Source organism: Haemaphysalis longicornis, unplaced genomic scaffold, assembly GCF_048455015.1.
Source record: "Haemaphysalis longicornis isolate Haplotype H1 unplaced genomic scaffold, Haemaphysalis longicornis Haplotype H1 scaffold_2, whole genome shotgun sequence".
Classification (NCBI taxonomy): Eukaryota; Metazoa; Arthropoda; class Arachnida; order Ixodida; family Ixodidae; genus Haemaphysalis; species Haemaphysalis longicornis.
In genome coordinates this window covers 216,644,544-216,670,952 of record NW_027526295.1, presented here as the reverse complement: position 1 = coordinate 216,670,952, position 26,409 = coordinate 216,644,544, and the positions used below count along the sequence as shown (strand labels likewise).

The window sequence follows — 26,409 nt, the reverse complement described above, 5'->3', positions numbered from 1 at the left end:
GAAGACAAATCCACACTGAAGATCTACCAGGCTTTTAGTTGCGAAAAGTACGCGAATAACTAACTACTCTAGTTATATTTTTGCCCAGCAGTACTTTAGACAAGTGACAAACCTGAAAGGTGACATTTCGCGTGATTGGAAATGTCCCACACACAAAAAAAATGCAATCGTAAAGGGCGAAACCTGCTCCAGGAAAAACAATGAAATTGAGAAAGTCAGGCGTCTACAGGCCATTTCTTGCCTTAAGGACTCCGACTTAAGCCATCAGCATTGCCATTCAGCTTCCCCTTTTTGTACCGCACTTCAAACGTATACTGCTGCAGAGCCAGACTCCAGCGTAGGAGGCGAGCCGTGCAGGCAGCCGCCGAAGTTCAGCCGCCGCAGGCAGCCGCCGAATGCGCAGAGAGCGAAGCGTCTGACGAGGCTTTGTCGCAACTTGTTGCCGACATGATTGCGCCTGTTTTCGAAGGCGCACGAGTGGCTTCGCCGCACAGCCGAGGAGTGATGCGGGGAAGTACTGCGGCGCTGGCCCATTCGTAACAGCTTCTCCGCCGGGGGTCCGAGATCCCGATGGATAAGGGTCTGCAACCGTTGTCCGGAGGGATGCTGTCGAAGTGAAGTGTTCGGCAGACGCTCGACTCCAGGCCTTGTCTATACGACACCGTGCTGGAGCCTCACCGGGCGGGTCACTGGACGAGTAGTGGCTCCCCAAGAACGTCTCTGGCTTGGTCAGGCAAGCAACAGAACAACACAGGAAGACACAACCGCATCGCCGGCAAGTGCGAAGACAAATCCACACTGAAGATCTACCAGGCTTTTAGTTGCGAAAAGTACGCGAATAACTAACTACTCTAGTTATATTTTTGCCCAGCAGTACTTTAGACAAGTGACAAACCTGAAAGGTGACATTTCGCGTGATTGGAAATGTCCCACACACAAAAAAAATGCAATCGTAAAGGGCGAAACCTGCTCCAGGAAAAACAATGAAATTGAGAAAGTCAGGCGTCTACAGGCCATTTCTTGCCTTAAGGACTCCGACTTAAGCCATCAGCATTGCCATTCAGCTTCCCCTTTTTGTACCGCACTTCAAACGTATACTGCTGCAGAGCCAGACTCCAGCGTAGGAGGCGAGCCGTGCAGGCAGCCGCCGAAGTTCAGCCGCCGCAGGCAGCCGCCGAATGCGCAGAGAGCGAAGCGTCTGACGAGGCTTTGTCGCAACTTGTTGCCGACATGATTGCGCTTGCGCCTGTTTTCGAAGGCGCACGAGTGGCTTCGCCGCACAGCCGAGGAGTGATGCGGGGAAGTACTGCGGCGCTGGCCCATTCGTAACACCACTTAACAATGGGAGTGCTTGGTACGACCAATCCTCCAACTAACTGTTAGATTGTGCCACTAGCTTAACCACACTAGTTGTAGCTCAACAACACATCGAGAACAGCTGGTGCACGGTTAACAAGGCTCAAAACTGTGGAGGCAGAGCCACTGGTGCTGTACACAGGGGGTGGGGGGAATGGTGTTGCATTCGGGCAGGCGCCCCCGAGCCTAGCTCCGTTGCCTCCGTCATGCGAGAGGTAGCGTGGTGGTTGAGCGCGGCCAGAAAATGTTGCTGCCTTGGAGAAGACCAGAAGCCGAAGGCAAACTTAACTGGCTTACTGCATGGCAAGAGATGGGCCGAAGCAAGAAAGGTACAATGCCCCAATAAGCCAGGTTACAGTACAGGACTCGAGCAGAGTGAGAGAATTGATTCGCTGCTCCAACAGGAATGAAATTCTGCGCCTGGGGCCCCGCTATTTATACCCAAAGCGCTAATTAATGGTCAAACCAGCCTTCCCTCTGGTTTTTGCACACAACGCGACATGGTACAGACCAAGGAGGTTGTCCTTGGTACAGACACCACACAACGCTCTTTCCAGAGTTCGTGAGGGGTCATTAGTAGTGGCGAACGCTGGGTTCGAGAGAGAGGGGTGGAGAGAGGGCTTCCCCGCTGCGGCTTCCGTGTCCTTCGGACGTGTTTCTACACATCGCGTTCGCCGCCGCCGAAGTTTGTATCACGCTGACAGCGAGGCACCATGCGATGTGGCATTTCCCAGGCGTGGCCTCCGCGATCGGCTACCGGCGGCGCGCCGTTGCTCCGGCCGTCCCAATCACCCGGAGAGAGCGTAAGTTGAAAAGGGGGCGTGGCCGCGTTTTTCGCCGCACCGCGGCGCGCGTAGCCTAAGGTCGCTAGGTCGCTTTCCCTGGCGCGGGCGGGCGCAGAGGACGAAAACTCGGCCTTCGCAGCCTGTGTGCGACGTTTAATAATAAAAAATAAAAAAAGTTACCGCACACCAATGCAGGAGAAAGGTAGAAGTAGTACTACTTCTACCTTTGCTGGTGCAATTAGGGTAGTTACTAGTGCCTTTGAATTTTCGACGTAGACTATGCCCGGGGTGATGCATATGTGAATTCATTGCACAGCAGTATTCTTTTTTGTAGTCACGCATGGTTCCAAAACACAACACGTTTTCCGGTTTTATTTCTGAAAATCTCGTACATGTTGTTTGGAACGCACGGAACGCATATTCCGTGCGTTCCGAGCAAAAACCAAATTATGGGAACTCAACCGACCAAAATCCAACCATTAGTAAACACGAAAACACTCCTTATGCCGTTTCCTTTTTTCTCCTTTAAATGTGCGGTCTTTGACAGATAAAGTAGATGACATGGCAACACTACTTGAAACGTTTGACATAACTTTTACCGCGATACTATTAACAGAGACGTCGTATACTTCATCATCTGAAGTGTATACTGTCCAAATGGCTATCGGTGATTCTTCCGCAATAGGCAGATTAAACGTGCTCGTGCCGTTTATTGGCATGCATGCTTGCATATACAAACGTACAGAGAGACTTCCAGTCTACCCATACCGCCTATACATGGACGTGGCCTAAGTAATGTAATAAAAATCTTTACCCGAGTTACGATTGGTATAGTTCTCCACTTTATGTGTTCATTCACTAATATCCCGAACAACTTACAGCCGATGTTGTGCATACAGATATTAGTGATCAGCTTAACTGCTCACCGAAAAAAATAATGCCCTTAGTATGTCATGCCAACAAATTATGTGCAGAATATATTACCCCAGCAAATCTAGAAATTCAGAAACAGCCTTTCGAAAAAAAAATACGTATGTAGAGTCGATAGCGATATGACAGGCATCGCGGAATACCATGACTTTCTCACTCACGGCAAATACCCGTACTTACCCGATTCTAACGCGCACCTTTTTTCCGCAAAATTACGCCGAAAAATCGCATGCGCGTTAGAATCGGATACGAAACCGAAACTGCCGAAACAGCTGAAATTTCGTTCCACCCATCACCATCGCCATCTCAAGATGGCGCCAAAGCCTTTAGCAACAATTTTTCGGATCTAGGCGCCTAGGCTTTGTTCTATCGGCGTTCACACAAATCGTCAAATTATTCCACTTGCGTGCATTTGATAACAGCAATGGCAGCAGCGGCAACGAAGGTGCGCCGCTTCCGCTGCTTACGAGCGGCTTCCACGCGTTCACAACGAGCGGTTGGCTGAAGCGTATGCCTCTGGAGAAGCTCGCGAGATGGGCATGCGCGGCGTGGGCCACGATCCCATCGAACATGGTTGTACGTTCGTTCAGAAGTGTGGCATCGCGAACGCGCTTGACGGCACCAATGACGAGATGTTGCGGTCAGCGAAAGGCGACAAGGAGCTCTCGGAGAGCGACGAGGAGATGAGTGAGATTACTTCGGGGAATAAATCGCCCGTTTCTCTCGCATTCGTTTTTCTTTCTCACAAAGTTCCTTTCGCGTTACAAACGGAGGTGCAAGTTTTTTCGGTTTTTTGCCTGGAAAATCGGGTGCGCGTTAGAATCGGGTAATTACGGTAATTTGGTAGCGAGATTGCAGTAGGTACTTGAAACCCCTAAGCATATTAAATAAAACGCAAAAAATGATTGATTCGTACACGTGGAAGCCTAACAGATTATTTGACTATCGTATACGTAGTCTCCTGCCTATAAACAATACACGAGAGCTTATCGGTATTACGCTGTTTTCGCGCACGTGCACTCGCACACACACACACATACACGCGCACAGACACGCGTACGCGCACACACACACACACACAACGGATACCCAGAGCGTTCGAAACAACTTAAAAGGCAAAAAAAAAAGCATATATTTTCGCGCAGCGATATCGCGCGAAAATGCTGTAACAGCGAAAAAAGAATTCAGCACGCTGGCATTCACTCTGCCCGAGATGACAGAACCCTGGTCTCTGGCATTTGCCTTTTAAGCAAACGACCACTAAAGCTGAGTGCAAAGGCAATCGTGGGTGTTAAACTTGTAGGATCGAGTCAAAATGCATAGACCACATATTGAGAATTTTCTATCCCGAAGGCGCGACAAGGAAGGCTGATTCACAACTCAAAGCGCAGGCAGCGTCGGCCAGACGAGCCTCGCTTCATGATGATGATGATTAGTGGCTTTCCCTTTGAATCGGGGCGACGGTTGTCAGCAACCGACTTGCCAGTTTTATTACGCTTACTCGCCCTACTCCCAGCTAACCAAATAGATTTGCATCCTCCCTCCCATCTCCCTCTCTTCCCTGTTTTAAAACTCATCGCCCCCACCCCCGTTTTTTTTCTCCCCTCGCTGTTCTAAATTCTCATCCGTATGATTACTCCGCCTGCGTAATCCCTTCAACCTTAGGCTAACGGCGCCGCCTCGCGGCGTGTGTCGGAGATAGCAAAATTACACCGCTCCCCTTGCTTCCGCGCCGAATGGGACAGCCATAGCGCGCCGCCGGAAGCACATCGCGGAGGCCACGTCCCAGGCATGTTGCAGAGTGTGGGATCCGTTGGCTGTCGCTGCAAGCCTAAGTCACCGACAGAGGCATCCACTCGGAAAGTGCACGTAGTGGAGGCTCTGCCACAAAGCAGAAAAGCGCTGCACGAAACTTGCAGCACAGCGGCGCGCTGATTCATAACAGTGGTGAAGGGCCCACAGCACCCCGTGAAATTCTCGGCTTAGAGAGATAAAAACGAGGGCACTTCCTATGCCTGTTATTTGATGATTATTACAGCTAAGTAAGTCTTTGGAAGATCTTTGGGAGAGGCATTTGTCCTGCAGTGGACACAACCAGGCTTATGACGATGACGACAGCTAAGTATCTTTATCATAAGTCATGCAGATGTCTGCTCTCAACACATCAGTCATTTGCTACGCCTGAAGAAAGGAGAAAAAAGGTGTAAAAATGAGTGGCATAGCTACTTGGGCCCTGTTAACCAGGTATTCCTATAAAAAGGTTGAAAGCTGGGCGATTTGGTAATGGTCAATCCTAAAAATAACTGCACACAAATTAACGAAGACACATGAGGACAACACAAGTGCACACTCGGTATTCCTAGTTTTCATGCCGTCAGCTCATCGAAATGCTCTCCCACTTCTCTAAAAAGGGGGAAGGTAGGAAGTGTGGGTGATGGGGGCATCCCATACAAGGTGATAGGCAGATCCCGTGATCTTGCAAGTAGGGCAGCTGGAAGATTGGTGCAACCATTGCACCTTTCCAAATTCCCCAAACTACTTCGCATTTGTTATACCCCCCCAGCATTGTGTGTTTTATTTAGCAGCGTTCCGCTATCCTTTAAAGTTTAATTCCAAGTTGTTCTCGTAATGTTCAGTAGCCCTTTCCCTTAATAAATACCGACTCCAAAATATTTTTTATTTCTTTAATCTGGGTATTTCCTCTTGCTGGATCAATACTGTATCACTGCTACTGTCGTTAAAAACCACATTATTCCCAACTTTCCAGAGCTAAACTTTAACCAGAGGTTCGTTGGTTCCCATCCACAAATATTTGTGAACTGCATACCTCTCTCGTAATCAGCCAAAAAATGTCTGCAAACAGAATTTCCAGAATACGATGCTCTACCACTCTGCCTTGCCATCGATGTGTTAAGTTGAACCCCGACTTTTTTCCAATTTTTTTCTAACCCTGCCATGTAAATAATAGTATTGGGAACAAATGAAGCACCCTTGCTTCATTTCAGACTGTTGACCCGCTGTGCGCATTACTGCTCTTAATACCCCAAGTTTTACCCCAAGTGAATAAAATTTTCTTGAATTACCTTAAGGAAATTTAAATTCATCCTACTCTGGAGTTAATCCTCCAATACGTGTTTAGTTCGTATCACATTACAGTGTCCTGATCAACGATGCCTTCGATGCATTACATTTTGGTTCAAGCCAGTTAAGCAGCTTCATTGGTATCCTGATAGACCTGTGGCTGGATGAGGAGGGTGAGGGGTGGGGGATTTTTCTTTGCTTTTTTCTGGTCAAGATTTCTCCAATATGTTCCTCTTTCCATACGCATCTGTGGCATTATGGCCATAAGTGGAGATTTCACTTCCTCTATATTTGTAAATGTATCTAGCCATAATTTAATTGCTTATGCCCAAGAAAACAACCTGCTCAACACGTTTCACACTTTAGCTATGCCATGTGCAGACAAGAAGATTGAGAAGCAAATAAATGGAGGGAACAAATTTATTAAAAAACAAGGTAAGCTCGAGCATTGAGATTTGTGACATAACTCTGGCTCACACGCACTTTTTTCATAGATTCGCTCTAGCACAAGAAAAGAAAAGTAAAAACAGGAGCAGACCAGCTTGTTCTAGTCATTACAAACAACGGAAACATTCACTTGTGTCCGACGAGCAAAATGCTTAATACAATATAGTACATTACCTCAAACGGAGAACGCCTTGACACTCAAATGAACTTGTGTTAACAATGGCCAAGGATGAATGGTCCAGCATCTGCAAACTGCATAGCAGCAGCCAGCGATCCAGTTGTTCCCAGTTCACGGAGTCACAAAACTTCAAACACAGCGTGATCTTGTACATACCGGGTAGTGAATGGTCTTGCACACTTTTACACGAAACACATCGCGCGTATCGCATTATGCCACACCACTGCAGTCTCTGACATGCAAAGTATGGCACATCTACTGCCACAAACAGATAAGGGTTACCTGAGCTGGTTTTTTATGGCGGTGGGTAAGAATGCCCATAATTGCCCATGCACGCACACACGCACAAGGTTCAGACGTCACGTCTCACCGTCCCTTGCAGCCTCTCTCAGCAACCTGCTCAGGGTGTTCACGCACACCGTCAGTTTCGCACATGACGAGCACACGGTGGCTGCAGGCGCCACATCCCCGCTGCCCACCTCAAACGCAAGGTCCAAGGGAAGGTCCCGGTTCGAGTGGTGCAACCAGTAGTGCTTGTCCAACAGCTTGAGCGTCGAGAACTGCAGATCACAGTGGTTGCAGTAGACGGACGTTAAGATCCGCCTTTTTTGGTGCGCCGGCAGTGAGTTAAAGGTGTTCAGCTGCTGTTTACCAGACACGAAGTTGGCATTGTTGCACTTCTTTGCCGCCGCTTCAGGCTGCTTCTGTGCTGGAGAAACAGCTGAGGAGACTTCAGAAGGATGGGGGGCAAGGATTTTAACCCTCTTTTTGGACGGCGCCACTTTCGGCTGTTCTACAGGACAGTTTTTGGAGGTAGCGACGCTCTTGACGGATGTTTTTGATGGTGGTGCCAGCTTTGGCGCATCGTCAAGACAGAGATCTGAAGGGTCCTCAGCTAGAATCTTGACTGGTCTCGGCCTTTTTTGGGGCTTGTCCTTCTGCACATCCTTCTCACCCACACCACCAACGGTCCTGGGGTTTATTTGGAGCGCTTGGCAGAGGTCTTCCTTGGTAGCGGCGGTGTGCGTCACCTCGTGATAGAGACGGGCCACAATCGTTTCAAAGACGGAGCTGCAGTATGAGCACTTGTACTGGCGGCGGGGAATCATTGGGGGAATGCGCACGCTTCTCTCTGGGCTTGGTGTGAACTTGAGGTGCGATCCAATGCCAGTGATGTGCTCCATCAGGCTACTGTACGTGGTGAATTCCTGCAGGCAGTGGCCACACAGGAAATTTTTGGAACTGAGAGTCCTGTGAGCGTGTGCGTCTGTGAGGAACTCGTACATAATTGCCACCGGCCGGCTGCAGACTAGGCATGACGCAGCCTCTGGGACTTCTGAAACAGGAATCCCCAATGAGCCTTCACAAGCAAACAAAAGGCAAGTGTCACAGGTCATTCCTTTCTCTGAGGGCGGAGGAGCGGCGAAGCTTTTAAGCACACGACATAGAGGTGATACGGAGGTTAGATGAAAGGCATGAGCACTGTGAAGACCACATGGGTTCCCATGCCAGCCATGCCAGAGCTCTTCGATGTGGGCAGTTGCAAAACTCCGCCTCAGAAAACGGCCCGCACCTGGACGCCCCCTGCTTTGGATAGTGCGTACGGTGGTGCCACTGCGGCCACTGCACGTACTATCTGGCGCCACCGTATGCACTATCCAAAAAACAAACTAACTATTTAAACTGCCAATTTTACGTTAAATTTGTTTTAAAAATGCATAATATTTTATTTTTGTACTTTCCTAAGTTATTCATTACTTTCCTAACTGCGGTATTTCTGTTGAGATTGTTTCTGCGTCTGCGCAACTGCCTCGACCGATTGGCGCTTGTGCGAACACTTCGGCATAACATAGGTCCTATCTGAAGTGCTCAATTTGCACTTATCGCTTGGCCTATATCACACTGTATGCCAAAACCAACCCACTAGCTGATAAAGTGGCTCTAAATAATCTTTTCAAGCTTGCGTCAAGCTTTCAAAGTGAATTTTTAACTTTTTTTTGCTGCCTCAAAACCACAGATGACGTGCAGCAGACGACACTGCGCAGGGGACAACGCACCTTGTTGAACACACAGAAGCAATTTTTTACTTCTCTTGGTTCGAATGCATATAAAACACTTGCGTGGTTGAACACCTTGTCTTCTTCGGCACAAAAAATAAACAAAAGCATCCAAATGCTATTTTTCGCCCAGCTCGTCGAGCGGCAAACCACGTTTTATAGTTTACTTTGTCCCCAATAGATGGCGCCACTGTACAGGAAAATCCAAAACAGTGGACCAATCGTGGGGCCACTTTTTGATGCATGGGGCCTATGGGAAGCTTCGCAACTACTATATCAAGTAACTCTGGGCCGTGCAGTGCCATTAGGGCTAACTGCCCGGTGCCACTGATACGGGGATGCTACCTTGGAGTCAAAGCGCATGTGCCCTCGCCCACGCGTGAGCATTGATGGCGGGCATCCCTAAGAAAGACGCATACATGCATGCACACAATTTTATGTTGGCTCTACTGATCCTAAAAAAGGTGCATATTTATAAATAACCCACTCAAGATGCATATCCCAGTGACAATGGGAATAAGCTTGAGGGTCAAAATCATTCCTTGATCTTGAAAATGGTGTCTATTATATTAGCCAATCTACTCAACATCGATGGTTGGCCAACGTATTGTCTGGTTAGGTAGCATAATACAAAAAAAGAAACACACGTCACTGGCCAAGTTAAAAATAAAAATAGGACTACTACGGCTCCCTTGCTCTCTGAGAAGATTACTGGGTGATATTTAAATCAGCGCCTCCCAAGGACTGCTTTTACTGTGAACAAGGGAGCAGTAGCGCCCCCAAAACGAGGAGGACTATTGTTATAGAGCAAAAGCTTGTTTGTTCCCCGAGGTGGTGGCACCCTTAGTCCAAGACATCAGGGTCTTGCACAGTTGCTGAAGCCCTGGTGCTCAGCATAAGCTGGTCGTTCAGGTCCAAGCTGGTCAGCACAACGTTCCACTGCTCAGGAGACTGATTGAGAATTGCAGGGACAGATTGGGTATTTTGGCAGGCCCATGTGATGTGGTAGAGAGATGCGCATTCGTACAGGCAGTGAGGGTATTTGTTTGAGGGGAACTGGTCAGAGTAGATGGCATGTAATAGGCTTACGTGAGTGTGCGTGTTAGTCTGCAGATGTCACCGGATGGTGGCTTCTCCTACACCGAGTTTCTTGTGGCAGAGGGAGCTTCTGGTGTGAGAGATGGTATTGCTGTAGGACGTCGTGGTACTGTGGAAGGGATGGGTTGCGGGACTTCTGGGTCTGACTGATGTGGAGCTCAGTGGATATACGCACGCTCAAGCAACAGGACGTGCTTGCTGGCTACCACCTTAAAGATTGTGTCCCAGCCTCCATACAAGACGTGTGGGTGCTATGAGGTAACTTGGCTTGCTTGTGAGGATTCTGCCCCCTGCCAAAGTTATGGCACGCAGATTTATGAATCTTTTATTACTGTAATGCTTTGCTGATTCGTAGGGGCATTAACAATGGCCAAGGCGATGGCCGCTTCCTTTCCTTCAAATTCAAATAGAATTGACGTTTTGATCGTATGTAGATGCAAGCTCTGCGAGGTCACTGTTGATTGCACTTGCCACCATAGCTTGGAGGCCTGGGTAGCTGGCTGCGCCCGTGTAAATTGTGTTGTATTGATTCCCATACTGTTCTTGGAGGTGTTTTGCTTGTGTTTGCCTTTGTGGTGCGTGGTGTTTCGGGTGCATATTAGGGTATCGGTGCTACTGTGATTTCTTATCTTGTGTCAGCCAGGATGTAAGTCATTGTCTTATGATATTGGCTGTGAATTGATATGATATGGGCTGCGAGCGTCAGCAACAACCGTTCTTGTTGGCTGCCGAGATGCGCTTTTATGAGCTCTGCAGCCGTGTCAAATAAACGCAAATAAACACAAGTCAAGTAGGCGCTCGGCAGAAGTGTTGGGTGGTAAGCGCAATGCTGCTTGCAAGGCTTCCTTATGATTGTCTCAGGCTGTAGAGAGACACGTGAAGTGTCAAGAATCGTTAATTTTCGACATGAAACGTACACAGCACCCAAGCCATATAAGCTTCACTTCAAAAGAAGGTACAAACAACTTGTGCAATGTTTATGTGTGGGTTCAAAACGAAATTACAGCACACAAGGAGCCCAGCACAAAGATGTGGCGGAGCAACTACTACCATTGAACAGTTTTTAGTGTATATACCACACCTAACAGAGCACATGTGATTGTCATTGGGTCTTTTTCCCCACCCAGTCTACTCAGCAGTAGACCAGCTGCCCTACCACTTTAAAGGACTGCCAGAGCCGCTTACTACGTAGAGATTTCATTATATGCATGCATTATATGTTTCATTTCATTATAAAGCAGGAATGGCCACATTCCTGCTTAGTGTGCATGGCAGTGCATCAAAGCATCACATCACAGAAGCAGATAAAAGAACCTTACTACCTTTTTTTTAGTAGTACTATTATTACCTTGTTTCTTTCTCAGAAATGAGAATAATGGTGCACGTAATTAGAATGGGCTGAAATACCTGTGACTAAATCAGTGTGTAATAGAATACACAAAGTTTGTTGAAACCTTCTAAAGCTTTGTAATGAACCTCACTGTTCTGGGATCACTTATCAACACAGTATGGCATGGAGTCTCATTTTACAGAACTTTTCAGTTCTAAGAACGATTTTAACGAACACAGTATAAAAGTGCACCAATATAGTGTTGTCAGCATTAAAGAATCTCGTCCAGCTACGAGAAAAATCAAAGGACACAGGGGGCTAACTGGCAGCCCGAATCAGCCTTACATAAATAAGAAGCTACGAGTTTACAGAGCAGGTGGAGTCATATACTACCCACAGGCAAAAAAAGTATTGCTGGGTTAAGTTCTGCAGTAACACAAAGATGCGGGCAAAAGTTATACCCCTGTCACACGGCAGATCTAATGACATTTAGAGCAAATGTCATTCGCTCTAAATGTCATTAATTCGGCACTACACGAGAACACCGAATGACATTTGAGGCGATGACATTTAGCGGCTAACTGAGGTACTGAAGTCCCAGACCGCAGTTAGCGGCCAAATGATAGCCTCGACAGCAGTGGCACGTGACTAGAGAAGAAATTTCAGTAATGAACCAAAGAACACTGTTTCTAAAAACTGTCAGTAAACTTATATTTTCCACTTCGTGTTGTTGTTTAAATAAAGACAGACACACAAGTACTAACAAAAAAAAAATCTCGTCCCCAGTGTACATGCCACCCTAATACAGATTTTTTGCGGACTTGGCTTGTGATGTCTACTGATGTCACCTAAACCAGTGATTTTCTCGATTTTACTTTAAAAACAATATTCTTTAGTTATGTCTTTAAAAAATATTATGTGTGAAAACGTGCTAGATGCACTCAAAATATAATTTTGCGGCTTTGCGATCTCGCTAATCGTCACCGCTACCACAATCAAATGACATTTGTTTCGCTGTGTAGACCCACACGACCGAACTGAATTTCATTAACAGCTAATGTCATTCACTTTGAATGACATTAGATTTGCCGTGTGACAGGGGCATTACAGCAATTCCACACGACTAGCCATGGTAGACCCTATAGCTCAGTTTTCTACAAAAGTCAATAAGGCTGTGTAAAACTGCTCCACAAAACAAGCTTTATTCCATGCCTTGCAAGTATTTTGAATGCAGCAAACTGCAAACACAGCCCCTATTTTGTGCAATATCTGTTTTGGCTGCATTCTAGCGGAAATTATTACAGAAGGTCTCAACACACACTAAAAACCATTGTGAATATCCAACTAGTATTTTAGAAGGTATCGCGATTCACGAGCTGCTTTACTCTAACACGTTAAAATTGGCATTTGTTTCAAGCTGCTAATGGTTTTCTAGAAAATGCTCCCCGAAATTTGGCATTTGTTTGGAAATGAATCAGTAATGACGACAGTAAAGAGCATCGATAACTTCTAAGAAATTGAACATTTTATTTCCCAAAAAACTGGTCATTGATTTTTCACTCATTCTTGTTTACATATATCATTATCTGCATCATCTCTATTCGATACCGGTCTGATCATTGACCATATCTCAAATGGGAGAAGGTTACCTCAACAACACAGCTTTCATTATCTAGGCACAACAATGTCAGTGCCGCATTTGCCAGCTTGAAGTATCGAGCAGTAGTCATGCCAATACTCAATGCATGGTTGTAGGGTTCAGCGCGCCGCCGCAACGCAGGCGATGAGGCGCGCCGTAGTAGAGGGCTACGGATTAATTTTGACCACCTGGGAATCTTTAACGTGCGCCGAAATCTCATACACACGGGCATTTTTGCTTTTCGCCTTCATCAGAAAAGCGGCCGCCGCGGCCGGGAATCGAACCCGTGACCTCATGCTCAGCAGCGCAATGCCTTAGCCACAGAGCCACCGCAGCAAGTCAATACTCAATGAGTTCGACAGCTGTGTTTGTGGAACTTGCTTCCAGTAAGTACTGGTTGAGAACAGTGCGACCATCAGGGCACGAGTGTACAGATTGCTATTTTGAAAAGGTCCATTTGGAGAGAAACTGGGTTGAACCCGATTCTCCTGAGACATGTTCTGGGTGTAAAAATAGTGCAAAACTGGGTTTTACAAGAGAATGAACAACCCTACTTATATGTAAAGATACTAGAAAACCTTGGAACCCTCGTTACCATAGTGCATTTCTTTGTGAAAGACTGCTAAAAGGTTCACTGGTCATTGAATCAGTGTGACAAAGGTAATACTTTCGGCTGTTGTGCGCAATTGGCATTCCGACTTCTGCTTCTGAATATTAAAAGATTTACAAGTGTTCTTTTGTATGTGCTCCCTGTTAACAGAAGAACACGTGCCTTTACCACAACACATTTGCGCATCAAGTATTCTTTGACCTCAGCACTCAAGCCACCGCATGTCTCATAATCCCTCCGTAGCGCCTCTACCGTAATCAAACCCACCCCAACCAATCTTTGGTCACTCCTTCCACTTCTACTACTTCCTTTTTAAGGAACTAGATTTACCCGGAGATGTTCAATGCAAAGCGACAACTTTTGGTTTTTAGTGTGGATTTCTTAAGAGCTCCAAACAGTTCTCTCCGTGCCGTGAACTTCCGCCATCTTTGTGAACACAGCGGCCACACATACACGTCAGCGATGTTCACACAAGCTTTTATTTCCTCCACAATTTCACTCACCCCCTCCCTGCCACCCTTCAGCAGTAAGCCCAAATCTGTGTGATCTACGCTTCCGATCTTGTATATAAGAGCTCACGCTTGCGGCCTTCCTTGCGGCACAGCAGTTTCGGGGCTCTGCTCGCGGACGAGACTCATACAGTATTCGTGCAGTTTCTTTTTTTTTTTTTTTTTTGTAGTCCTGGACTGCACACAAACTGGTCAGAACTGCCGAGACAAGTAAAAGGCCAACAGATTCTTACACACGACAGCGAAAACGTTTCGTCTTTTATTGAGCCCGCAGTTCATGGGCAGTCCAAAACTTCTCAAACAATTGTAATTCTATCTGCAAATAAAATACGGTGCTTCTCTGGAGCAGCTATGAGCAGCCTAAAGTGACAAACAAATGGGCCCACGTAAAACGTAAATCTAAGGTAAGTTCGAAATCAATGATGAGGGCATTTCTCCGTACAAGACACGCAGCGCCACTACGAGCAAATCGCCACCTGGCGTAGCGACGAAGCAACCACTCGCTTCCCAATGGCGGCTTTCAGTGCCGGCAGTCAGCAGGCACTCTACACTGCGCGCACAAACGTACAGGTTGTGCGTTGGCACTGTTTGCTAGCCTGATATGCAGGTTTACTACACAAGCATGACGACTAAGGTGAGCAAACACAAGTCGTGCACACGATAAATGCTTAACAGCAGACAGCAGGTCACTGGGAGTAACAACCACAAAGCTTGTGGTGTCTCGCACGCTCGAGATCACCTTCGCACCAAAATCAGACGCATGCACAGCACGCAATCAAGCATTTCATCAAAACACACTTACGTTGCTTGCTTTGCGGTAGTGGTTTCCTTCTGACTCCTGCGTTCAAAATAGCAAGAAAAAACGAATTTTCTTCCGAATTTTTGCCCGTGCTCATAAACATTGAAGCAAATGATGCAGAAGGTTCGCGGCTTACCAAATTTTTTCCTTTTACTCGGTGGCCTCGGCGGCTTCAAATCCAACTCCGGCTTGGCGTGTCGTTTCAGGTAATTTTGCCCGCGAATCACTTCCATGTGATGGTCGGGGAAATGGCGAGAGCACACACGCATCTCGTCGTCGGCCGTTATGTTGAGTGCTTCCTCCCAAACTTTTCGCATTCCATCGGATCTCGGAAAGGTAAAAAGCGAAGTATATATGGCATTTTTCACAAAGTTCGTCCTGCAGTTCTTTATACAGCATTTTCTCGCCATGGTCAACAAACGGGGAATAGCTAAGCAAATATGGATGCCGATGTTTGACGATCCCCCTCTAGAGGGCCGTGGACGTTCATGTGACTGGCTTAAACCAATAGTGTCGCTGAATTTGAGTGTCGTCATAGGCGTTGCCTGCGCGTTATGGAAGCAGCCAGTTGCTTTTATTTTTTGAACAGCGGGAGTGGCAGTCAACCTTGCATAATGCACAAAATGCGAACACGTGCGTTGCGAATGGACGCAACGCGTAATTTCAATGTTTTTCATCCACTAACGCGCTGCAGTGCTTGCTCAAGTGCCGAAGAGCAGCGCTGGCAAGAGGACTCAACCAGCTTGCGAACTATGGCGGCTACGTTGCCGCCATTTTTGCATGTTTACGCGAGTCCGGAGGGCACAGAAAAGTTTCCGTGCCTCATGCGGGGCCGTCGTTTCACGACACGGATCGGAGAGATGCGCCCTGAAACGAAGTAAATTAACCGGCATGCCATCTCTACATGCAAGTAATCGTCAGTCCTGAATACTTCCAGATTATGGCGTCACTTCTCCGTTTTTACACTCCCGCTGGCTACTTCTTAGGCACGTAACCAGGGGCGGTATTCTCGAGTTTTGTCCATTTTGCGTCCCTTTCGAAAATGTCCCTTTTGGCGAGCCCTGATTGGCTAAAAGCAAACAACCGGAAGTGACGTCACGCAAGCGCGGCAAACCTACTGCTGCCAACGTCCACTTAACCGGAAGTACGTCACGATAAAAGGGACGCAAAAGGGACGTTTTCAAAAGGGACAGTTACGAGAATACCGCCCCAGGGCGTTTGGCTGGGGGAATATTTCTTCCCCAGAACATTTTATTGTTTCCATTCCTCCTCCTTGTAAACAGGGGGTAGAAATGCACGGGCTAACCTCAAACACCTCTCTGCAGTATGCCGAAAAAAATCTTGGCTTGATCTCCTGCATATGTGGCCATTTCCCAATGAATCATGGTCGTCATTATGGCCTATGGCATGCACATAATGCCTTCTAGTAAATGGGCTGCCAAATCTTCCTGTGCCGTATTGAAATGTAGCCAGCCCAGGGGTTTCCCCAGGCATCGAATCAAGGGGGGGTGTCTCAATGGCTCTGGGGGGAAGGGGGGGGGGGTTCATAAACTAGAAAAGCTGTTTTTTTATCCCACTAGTTAAATAATAGACGTCTGTTAACCAAACGCTCATCCCCGTGACGTACGTTTTTCATTTTCTATATATATATATATATATATATATATATATATATATATATATATATATATATATATACACCTGAGAGGCGGTGCTTTCTATTCAATCTAAGAAAAAAAAACAAATTTAGAGAAATTCATTTTTTACCATGAAAGGTCCGTATTCAGTCTTTTTTTTTAATTTCTCGCCATTTTTCAACGTATAAGGACAATTTCGAACTTGTTACCAGGGCCAGTGACGAAATTTGAGTTCTTGAAACAATGTTTAGGTAGTACACGAATTATGCAGCACTTATAAATCAGGCAACGATTGTGCGCTCCCGATTTATTAAAACGCCAGGATTAGCTTCCGTAGCGCTTCGCCTCGCCAAATTGATGTCACGAGCTGTCGAAAACTTGCCACGAGCTGTCGAAAAAAAAGGAAATAAATACGTGCAACGCTAACAGCAAGCTCGGGGGGCGCACTTTTGTTTATTTTGCCCGAGGCTACTGCCAAGAATAGCAGACGGGCAGCCCGCGCATGCGCAGATCGATACTGAAAAAGGTCCACACAAGGACTGACAAGAGTGAAATTTGGGGATTCAAGGGGGGGTGTCCAGACAAACTAGGGGGGGTCTACACACCCCCTAGGGGGGGTGTAGGGAAATCACTGATGCCAGCCGACACCATTTGTCGGTTGGCTACATGCACGCTTACAAGGACTTGTAAATACGCTTTCATGGACTCTTACAACTTTCAGCTGACATGGACGCTTTCTGGAAGCATTACGCCTATTTCCAGCTGTCAGACGAATAGTCCAGAACATTGTTCTCGAATTCAGTTCAGTTTAACGGAACTTAACGAATTCATGTAAACAAAGCTGCAAGCAGTGCGAAATGCACACATGGTTAACTGCAGTTGACTTTACAAATCCACAGTGTAACACCGTGCAATCAAAGGTTCCATCTTCAGCGCATTCACCCCATATTTTAATTTTTTTTAAACACATAATTACCGTTCCAAAACGATTAAGAGTGAAATTTTGGAAAAGCTTTTATGCCCACTTCCAGTGGTTTTAATCACATCCAATAACTGATCCTACACTCTACAATTCAGGCATTTTGCAGTGGTCGTTGGGTCAAAATAATCGGCGCTTTTGTAAGGCTGTACAGTGAGATGGTGATGCTTTTTCCATGTTTACTCTTCCAACATTTCCACAGTCCCCCACAATATGCAAATGACCAATTTTGACTGTCTTCAGGGAATGACTAGTGGAGCAGGAATGTCAAGAGGAGGAGTTCAACAGAGCTCAATTTTATTCCACACATTCCGTGACATCCCTTCCGAGTTTGCGACATTGTGTACGACATTGAAACACATTTTCCCTGCTCAGAAAAGTGCCAGAAAGTGCTCGGCAACAATTTTTATCGGCATAATAAACTCCTCAACTATGCAAATCTGAGTTTCAGATGTGAAGGTGTGATGACTGTAAAAACACAAATGAAAAGCTCAGGACCACACAAGCTGCCGGTCATCATCAAAAACTGTACACTGCAAAACATCGCACTCCCACATGTGTTTATGTGTGTGTCTGTGTGTATAAAACAAAGAAGTGGTTGCAGTAGCATAAATTCAAGTCGAGGCGAGACACCTGTATTCGAACTGTCGCTGCACCATTCCCATTCTGTCAACCCTAATATGAAAAGTGCAAAACGCTAGTGAAGGCGATATTGTATGTACAACAGCCACGTGATGATGATCACATGACATAAGTCACCCAACACACTCCTGATGGGGAGGGAAGCAGAAAGCAAATGCTGCTGGTGTATTCTTGGTGATGAGCTGGGGAAGCGCAAAATTTTTGAATCTCAGTTCAAATGTTCCAAAGAAAGTTATAAAGAAGCCTGTGCTTATGACACCACAAATAAGTGACCATAAAAAAATGTGCACAAAAGACAATAGAAAAAGCATTATACAAACAGTGCTCACACGAGGGGAAATCAAGATTTACAATGAATTAAAAACAAGACGAGCACTTTGTAAACTTGGCACAGTGCGTGCGCTCAACTGATCTGCTTTGTCAGTATATATTAATAACAAAAATTGTACTTCAAATGATTACAACACAAGTGTGGGCGGCATCGTGGCAGCTTGAGTGAAACCCCCACGCATGACGGCCACAATCAACCTCACACACACACACACCTTCCTGTCAGCAGAAGGCCAAAATGCCAACCACTCTCCACACAGCACACGGTGCCAGCAAGCAGCAGACCTGTTGCCACGCTCCGACTAATGCAAATTGTAGGAGCTCTCTCCCCTTTCGAAACGGGTCAAGAGGCTCATTCTCGCTTTCTCGGGCGTGGCTGACCAGGAGAATGCTGCCGGCAGAACAACAATACAATGAACACGCGTGATGCAGTACCGTAAGTGGGCAAACTTTGGCGTCTCCTCAGGGAGCTACTAGGCACATAAAGAACCGGAAAAATACACTGGCGTGCAATATCGTACCTGTCGTACGAGTACTAAAATGTTCCTCCATTTGCAACCCGACCATTAGTGGCAGCGCTAAATGTGCACACGTATTCGAAACAAACTCGCACACCATTTGAGGGGCAGAAGGCATCCAAAGCCGTTTTTCTTTAAAGTGAAACAAACAGGACGAAGCAGTGCTCACACTGTACACAACAGAAAAATGAAATAAACCTTGGGATCGCTGCGTGATTAAGGCATCGAAAGCATGGCACCAACACTGAAGGCAATTGGGCATTGTTTTTAGCCATATGGCATGCCCCCACAGTACACAGACAAAACCTACTGAGCATGTAAATGGGACTGCATGGCAACAAAAAGCTATTTAATGAAAAGTCTGTTTGTAGAAACTATGTAGCAATAAATATTACAGCAACAAAAAAAAAAGTTTATTTTTTTTAAATAAAAATTTCCTCTGCAAAAACCATTTCTTCAACCTTTTTAACTGCCAACAAATTGGTCTCAGAAGAATGCACACTGCATCTAGGGCACTGGCAGTAGGCGTCAACACCCTTGTGCATTTCGAACTAGCTGTGAGGAATACACACATTTTTGCTATTACCGGAAAAACCGTGGTAAAAAATTAACAATGCTGAAGCACCCAAAATAAAAGAACAACAAAACTGGAAAACTTGTAAGACTCCACCCCCCAAAATGTTACATTCTCAGTGTTTGTTACAGTGGAGATAAAGATGTTGGAGGCGGAAAGCTCAGGCAACTAGAGCATATTGCAACTGGTCGTGAGCTTCGCAATACTGTTCGGTAGTCACGTGATGACAGCACCAGTTGACAACATACTAAACGCTTAGGAACAGTGCAAGGCACAGCAACCAGAACTTGCTCTCTCTATTACACATAAAAGGGTCTAGAAGCACACTTTTCGGCAAAGCCAAGCAAAGCAATGACATGGTGTTGTAGCTGTTTCGATACACAGCAACACATTTGACAAGATGGCGGCAAGCGCACCACACACCGAAAGATGGAAAAAAAAAGGAAAGCATACACAAAGAGTTGCTTTAGAATCCAAAGTTTGCCCACACGGTTCACACAATAGGTGTGCGTGATTACATAACAGCGGATTTTTGCAGTCTACACACCGCCCATGCAGGCATCACGCACACACCCGTTACACAACCAAGCTCCAGAGATTCGCACAGGTGTCGCAAAAGAATGGATGAATTTCCCCACAGCTGAAGTCGCTAAACAATGATGCTGCTTCCTTATAGACATAGTTGTATCTCTTGTTAATCTTTTCAACAACAGCTTTTTGTTTGAACTGGAGTACTGGATATCCTGAATCTCCTTTAGCTTTTGCCCAATGACCAATTGCAATTTATTTGTTTCGAAGTAGTCAAAGCTGGCATTTATTAATTGAGGGCCGACAAAATGATACATTTACTGCTTAAAAAAGAAGAAATGGGTTGAAGGGTAGCAATTATGGCACCACGTGGTAAAGGCCTGATGTTTAGCCTCCATCAACCGCTATGGTAGGGCAAAACTTAAGTGAGGCAAACAGCATGTCACTGCTTAGCGACTCAGGCTGTGTTTCGTTGGCCCCCCTTGCTGCAGTTCCCACGAGGGGTATTCAATGGGCATATTTACAACGTGCAGCCATCAAAGCAGGTAACAGGGCCGTGCATTATATTCATATGTAAAGAAGTTTATGAACAATACTCGAGAGGGCTCTTTCCAGCAGCGGAGACATTGCAGGCAGCAGCAATACAGCAGAATAACTCGGGTTTCAACAGGAGGAAAATAAAAAGAGAAGGCGAGGGGGAGGGGTAGTTCACAAAAAAGTGAAAATGAGCGGCGAGATAGAGGGACGGAGTTGGCTATGGATTGAGCCACACTGTTTGTGGCAGTGAGGAGGCAGGTAATGCGTTTTATCCGCTTACAAGCCTTGTACAACAAATAAAGGGGCTGCTGCTGCCAGCAATGCTTGCGCTGCCTCTCGCCGCTTCAAATGAGGGAACTCGACACGCTGCATTTGATGAGAGCGGGGGCCCCCGAGTGGGGAGTGCAGCAAGGGGAGCTTAGCGAAGATGGGCAAGGAAAGCCGGGTGGTAGTCTCATGTGGTGAGGACGTGTGTGGGCGTGGCACCATTGTTCTCGGCGAGTGCCGACTCGTTAATGGAGAGGTCGTGGTCCGAGACGTCCACCGACATCTCGAGGTCGCAGGAGTCCGGCGCGAACTCGTCGTGTCCCCCGCTGCCCGCTGCGCTCCCGCCGGAGAGCGCGCCCTTCTTGCTCAAGTGGGTCTTGAGGTGCTTCGACAGGTGGTCGCTGCGCATAAAGCGCTTCAGGCACTCAGCGCACTGGAAGCGCTTCTCCCCTGCAAGTGGAGGAGAGGGGAGGCGGCCATTGGTGGAACCCCAGCACAGATGCACACAAGCAGACAGGGTTGAGCTCATTTTTGGAGTTTGAGAATTACAGCACAGCACTTCTGTTACTCGGGTTCACCTAGATACAAATTTGTTTTACCTGCATTGCTTCCCATTGCATATTGTGTCAGTTACATCAGCAGTATCTTAAATTACGATTCTCAAATACAGGTGACTTTAAGCACTGCACCCTCAGTTATTACTTGCTGCAAGTGCCATTCCGTATACAGTAGAACCTTGCTGATACGTTAAAAAAAAAAAAAAAAAACGCGAAAGAGAAACGTACTACCTGGGAAAACGTATGATCCGCCGCAGTAAAAAAAAAAAAAAAAAAAACAGACAACATGCACGTTTCATGGCCTTTTTCACTTGTACATGTCTGTCAACGTCTGCTGGCACATGCTGCGGTCCTTTCAGAGCAAGAGCTCCTTTTCTAAACATTGCAGACTTTTGTCCGCATTGGGATTGTCCTTCGCGTGGAAATAACTCCGCGCCACTTCCAAGCCAACCACGGCCTGAGCATATGTGGTCGTCAGAGATGCCACCTCTTCCTTCCCGTCATCGTCGCCACCATCTTTCTCGGAGGCTTCGTCCAGCGCCGGCGCTGCTTCATGGCGTGATTCCACCACGATTTCTTCCAAAGTTAGCGTTTCGCACGTTGGGAAGTTGTTGTACAGGTGACGTTGGCTAAAGGCAGCTGTGTTACCAAGTGACTTCAGCAAGCCCAGCACTGCAAGAACGCTGTCATGGTGACGCAGATTGCCCGCCCGCCACTCGGCACCTGATGTTATGTCGCGCATGCTGTGCTTGGTCCGCACGTACATCAGCACGTTTTTTGTTCACCGTAAGACGTATCATCCGGTCGCACTTAGATGAAATTTCTAAAATTTTGAACGTACTTACAGGGAAGTTGGGTTATCCAGGAACGTAGTTACAGGGAAAAAAAACACCGTAATGCTATGTGGAATTTTTAGTGTTCACAATTGAGAGCGTAGTAACCGGAAAACCGTATGAACTGGGAACGTATCAACGGGGTTCTACTGTAGTTTCTCATCTGATACGCCAGCATACTTGAAGCAGCAAAATTACATCAATAAGATGGCACAAAGCAGTGATCTTTTTGTGACCCCCAGACATCACCAACGTCGCGATCAGGCTCGCCATTCTGAGTCGTGCAGCCTGCCCGCTGCGCGGAGGTCCCCCCCCCCCGTCGCACGCACCTGTGTGGGTGCGCTTGTGCCGCTGCAGCTCGTCCGAGCGCGTGAAGCGCTTTCCGCAAAAGAGCCACTCGCAAACGAAGGGCCGCTCGCCGGTGTGCCAGCGCAGGTGGGCTCGCAGGTGGGACGTCTTCCCGTACACCTTGTGGCAGCCCGCTATGTGGCAGACGTGCTGCCGGCGCTTGTTCTCGCTGCTCCTGCATTTTTCATAAACAGAGGGGGAGCCACTGTACCCGACTCGACTGGACTCAATGCACAATCGGTTTGATAAAGCACGTTTAGCTGCATCCGTGTGACGGATGCGACAACTCGTGCAAAAAAGAATATCGTAGCAGAAACAAACACAAGAGGCTACCCCATCCCACCATTTTCGATTTTCGTCACCGAAACTTCAATTAAATTTCTTTCGTATTCTCCTTTACAGCCTTTACACTCTATTTTTACTTTAATTTTTCACATCTCGCAATTTGTTGCTCTACGCACTGCATTTCTCGTAACAGCTAATTTTTTTTTTTTTTTTTGTTTCACAACCTGATCTCTCCACATGGGGGATGAGGACGCGAACAGAATCATAGAACAATACAATGAGCAACAAAGGCTTTTTTCATTGAGTTAGGAGACCGCGCTACTCTGTATGGATCGCTGGATACAGAAGAAAATGCTTTAGCTGGCCAAGGGTGCCGCTGTGGTCCACGGGCTCTAGGCTGCCACCCGAACAGAAGGAGTTACATCCTCTCTTCACAGGGATCCAAAATAAAGTTATTCTCTCTTTCTCCCTGGAATTTCCCAATTTTTTCCACTTGCCTTCTTTGTACTGCTGCAGGATACAGGTTTACTTATGACTACACTGTCGGTGCACTTCTGTGCTGCAAGCTTCGGGGGCACAGTTCATGGATGGGCAGAAATCGCACTGTTCTTGCCGTCTTTTACGCCCACTGCCATTAACCGTGCTGGTGTTTGCACACTTGGTTGGCAAAACTGTAATGCCAGCAACTCTCCAGTTAGAGTGAACTAAAATAAGGGCAGCATCTCGAGCAGGCGGAGGCGGTGTTGCTTTCAGTGCGCTGTGCGCCGTCGACTGCCGCTAGGTGCACGGCTGCAGAATCTTGCAGCTGATCAGCTACCACTGCCAACCGAAGGAAACATGGATGGCAATGTGCGTATATGCGTCCGGTGTCATCTGTGCGAAAGTTTATTTCTGATGTGTTTTTTGTCTGCCGCCCCCTGCCATGCTCGCCTTCTCTAGGGATCCACTCTGTTAACCTTAATGACCAACGGTTATCTTGCCTTCGCATTACATGCCCTGCCCATGCCCATTTCTTCTTAATTTCCACTAATATGTCCTTAACACGTTTGTTTCCTGACCCACTTGGCTCTTCTTGTCCCTCAACATTACATGTATCATCTTCCGTTCCATTGCTCGCTGAGTCATCCCAAAATTAAGTTGAACCCTCTTAGTGAGCCTCCAAGTTTCTGCCCCATAGGTGGGTACCGGTAAGATGCAGCTGTTATACACTTTCCTCTTCAGGGAAAATGGTAGGCTGCCATTCAGGACCGTGGTTCGAATCCCGGTGCCACGCAATTCCCAGCAGATAAAAATAAATCCGCATGTTGATCGAATCGGAGGAGGAGGCTTTGGGTGCAGCCTTATCCCGGCGACCATTGCCGATAACGCACTTCCTCACCAAAGCAGGATTGGCCACCCTGGTGTAGTAATGGCCATAACCTCCCATGACTGCGCCAATCAATCATTAGCTATGCACAACTGTGCTGACATATGGCAAGGCATGTAGCGTTAACATTGCTACTAACAATTAGCACCTAACAATTAACAGCAAATGTGCACATTAAAAATGCGCACATTTGCTGAATAGTACATCAGAGTGGGCTCGCTATTAGATGCCATAATGCTGCAATGCAAGGAATAATCGGTTTTTTATTAGAACCGCGAGGCTCTGCGCTTCGTAGAGACTGGCAGTTCATGCTGAACACCCCTCAGTTCGCGAAAACTTTGTAATACTCGAGCGTCAGGTGTTATGCGGTGAGTTGAGGAGAACACAGGTAACAGTCCGTGGACATCCAGAAGCATCCGCGCACGGACTAATTCACGAGATGAATCAAAATCGCGGATAGCACAACTGATGTACATGCCTGCAACCACCACTGCTCATCACATCAAGGCCCGCAGTTATCGTGCTCTACCTGGAGCAGCAGTAAGTAAAGCAGAAATCACATTTAGCCGTTTACAATCTTGCTTAGCTTATGAATGCTCAGAACGCAAGAAGATAGCAGTGCTTGGCCAGACGCATAGTTTCGCTGCGCCAGGGCAGCTACTAAACGCTGCTGTAGCCCCACCTGGCGGTGTCGACGCCAACCGGCGTGGCTTGGTGCTGCTGATCCAGACACTCCGCATATTCTAGTTCACTCTACTCAAGCTGTGAACGGTTTTTTGTTGTGATATGTAGTTTAGTTCATACCACAGGTGGTGGCCACTTTCCACCGTTGTCACTAGTAACCACAGCCCGGTTATAAATAGTGTGTGACAATAATAAAGGCTCTCCTTTACGTGGGTACGAGGTAACACCTACGTCCCTCTGTTACGTTGGTGACTTGGCGTGCATCGGACACGGCAGCTTTTTTGCACATTCATCCTGTAAATGCAGCTCTTATAGTCTTATTTTTCCAATCATCAACTCCAGTCCCTTGCTTCATGCATCAAGGTTGAGGCGTACCGAAGATCAAGGGGTCTCTTTGCTGAACAAACGTAACTGGAAGCATCAACAGTGCTTTACCTTTGGTTTAGATTTTTCTCGTTTGCTGGTGGTACTTGCAACACCCGTTGCCAGCCCTGCACTACAGGGGACAGAAGGCCAGATATCTTTTGTGTAATCACCATGAAAGAAATAAAGAACTTTGACCATTGCAGTGTGCTCCTTCTTTGCAACATGAGAAGCTATGAATGCACATCGAAGTGCAAGAGACAAAAAAGGAAGGTGAGAGAAAGAAGAAATACACTTCCTTTAAAAGTTTTTGCATTCAAGAGATTGTTTTTTTTAACTTTGAGTATTTTTGCAACTGCAACTCAGTTTCCTTTATTTCTCACAATGCTCCTCGCTCCTTTATATTCTGCCACTGCTCAGAATGAAGGGAAAAACAACTTTAACAGCACCTATAGTTTACACCGCAGTCCACGTAACAATATAGATGAAAACAAAAGAGAGAGGGATCATTATAACCAGTGCAGAATTTATATGGGCTGGGGCGCATTCGGCAAGCACGCTCACATGTAGAAATGAAAAGAAAGGCATGCAACTAATGCGTACTGCCAATACGCATGGGGCAGAAACGTGGCACCTTACTAAGCAGTACCATGCAGGAAAACTTAGGTGTCTAAAAAGCAAAAGAGGGAAGTATGATTAGGAGTAACGTCTGGGGGTAGGAAATGAGCATCTCATATCAGCGAACGAACTCGGACGGAGGCATCGCAGCTCAAATTAGGTGGAACATGTGGACTAAAGCTGTGTATGCAATGCGGAGAACTGACAACCGGTAAACACTAGCAACACAACAGGCAGCTTAGCAGGCAGCCGAGAGTGCCTCTTGTCTGAAAATTATGTTCGCCCCATTTTGATGACTAAACGCACAATGTTCGCGCTGAAACATGGAATACAGGATAGGAATACACAAGACGAACTCTAGGACGAACCCATCTTTCATCACTAACAGTGTCTTCAGTATCATGTAAATAACTACTCCAACTTTACACCTTTATCTCGTGTTTGTCCTGTGTCCCTTCTTTCAGCGCTAACAATATGTCTTCGGTAGCGTGTAGTAACATTTTAGTAGCCAAATGTCTCCAAAA

At 46.7% G+C, this 26,409-nt stretch overlaps 2 protein-coding genes and 1 long non-coding RNA gene across 4 annotated transcripts in view; 1 reads left to right on the top strand and 2 right to left on the bottom strand.

Annotated features, from left to right (window-relative positions):
* Window positions 1-6,554: 6,554 nt before the first annotated feature.
* Window positions 6,555-15,295, bottom strand: LOC144169894 (uncharacterized). The gene is made up of 3 exons (XM_077699321.1): window positions 14,956-15,295; window positions 14,823-14,858; window positions 6,555-8,113 (listed from the first exon to the last, which is right to left on the bottom strand). The coding sequence occupies exons 1-3, from the start codon at window positions 15,227-15,229 to the stop codon at window positions 7,137-7,139; spliced, it is 1,287 nt and encodes a 428-aa protein (XP_077555447.1). The 5' UTR covers window positions 15,230-15,295; the 3' UTR covers window positions 6,555-7,136.
* On the top strand, window positions 14,452-17,879 carry LOC144169895 (uncharacterized). The gene is made up of 2 exons (XR_013322535.1): window positions 14,452-14,654; window positions 17,679-17,879. It is a non-coding gene; the product is annotated as an uncharacterized LOC144169895 (long non-coding RNA).
* LOC144169892 (transcription factor Sp1-like) overlaps window positions 17,716-26,409 on the bottom strand; it is a 33,571-nt gene continuing 24,877 nt past the window's right edge. For both annotated transcript variants that reach the window (XM_077699314.1, XM_077699316.1), the window contains 2 exons: window positions 22,551-22,744; window positions 17,716-21,281 (listed from right to left, as the gene is read on the bottom strand). In XM_077699314.1, the coding sequence (XP_077555440.1) occupies window positions 21,019-21,281; window positions 22,551-22,744 (457 nt within the window). In that variant the 3' untranslated portion in view covers window positions 17,716-21,018. The remainder of the gene's footprint in view (window positions 21,282-22,550; window positions 22,745-26,409) is intronic.

Bases quoted from the DNA above. Each gene is read 5' to 3' on its own strand.
- LOC144169894 (XM_077699321.1), bottom strand. From the start codon at position 15,229: ATGGCGAGAAAATGCTGTATAAAGAACTGCAGGACGAACTTTGTGAAA. The intron at 14,859-14,955 runs GTAAGCCGCGAA...TTTTGAACGCAG, and splicing joins GAGTAAAAGGAAAAAATTTG to GAGTCAGAAGGAAACCACTA. The intron at 8,114-14,822 runs GTAAGTGTGTTT...TTCCTGTTTCAG, and splicing joins ACTACCGCAAAGCAAGCAAC to AAGTCCCAGAGGCTGCGTCA.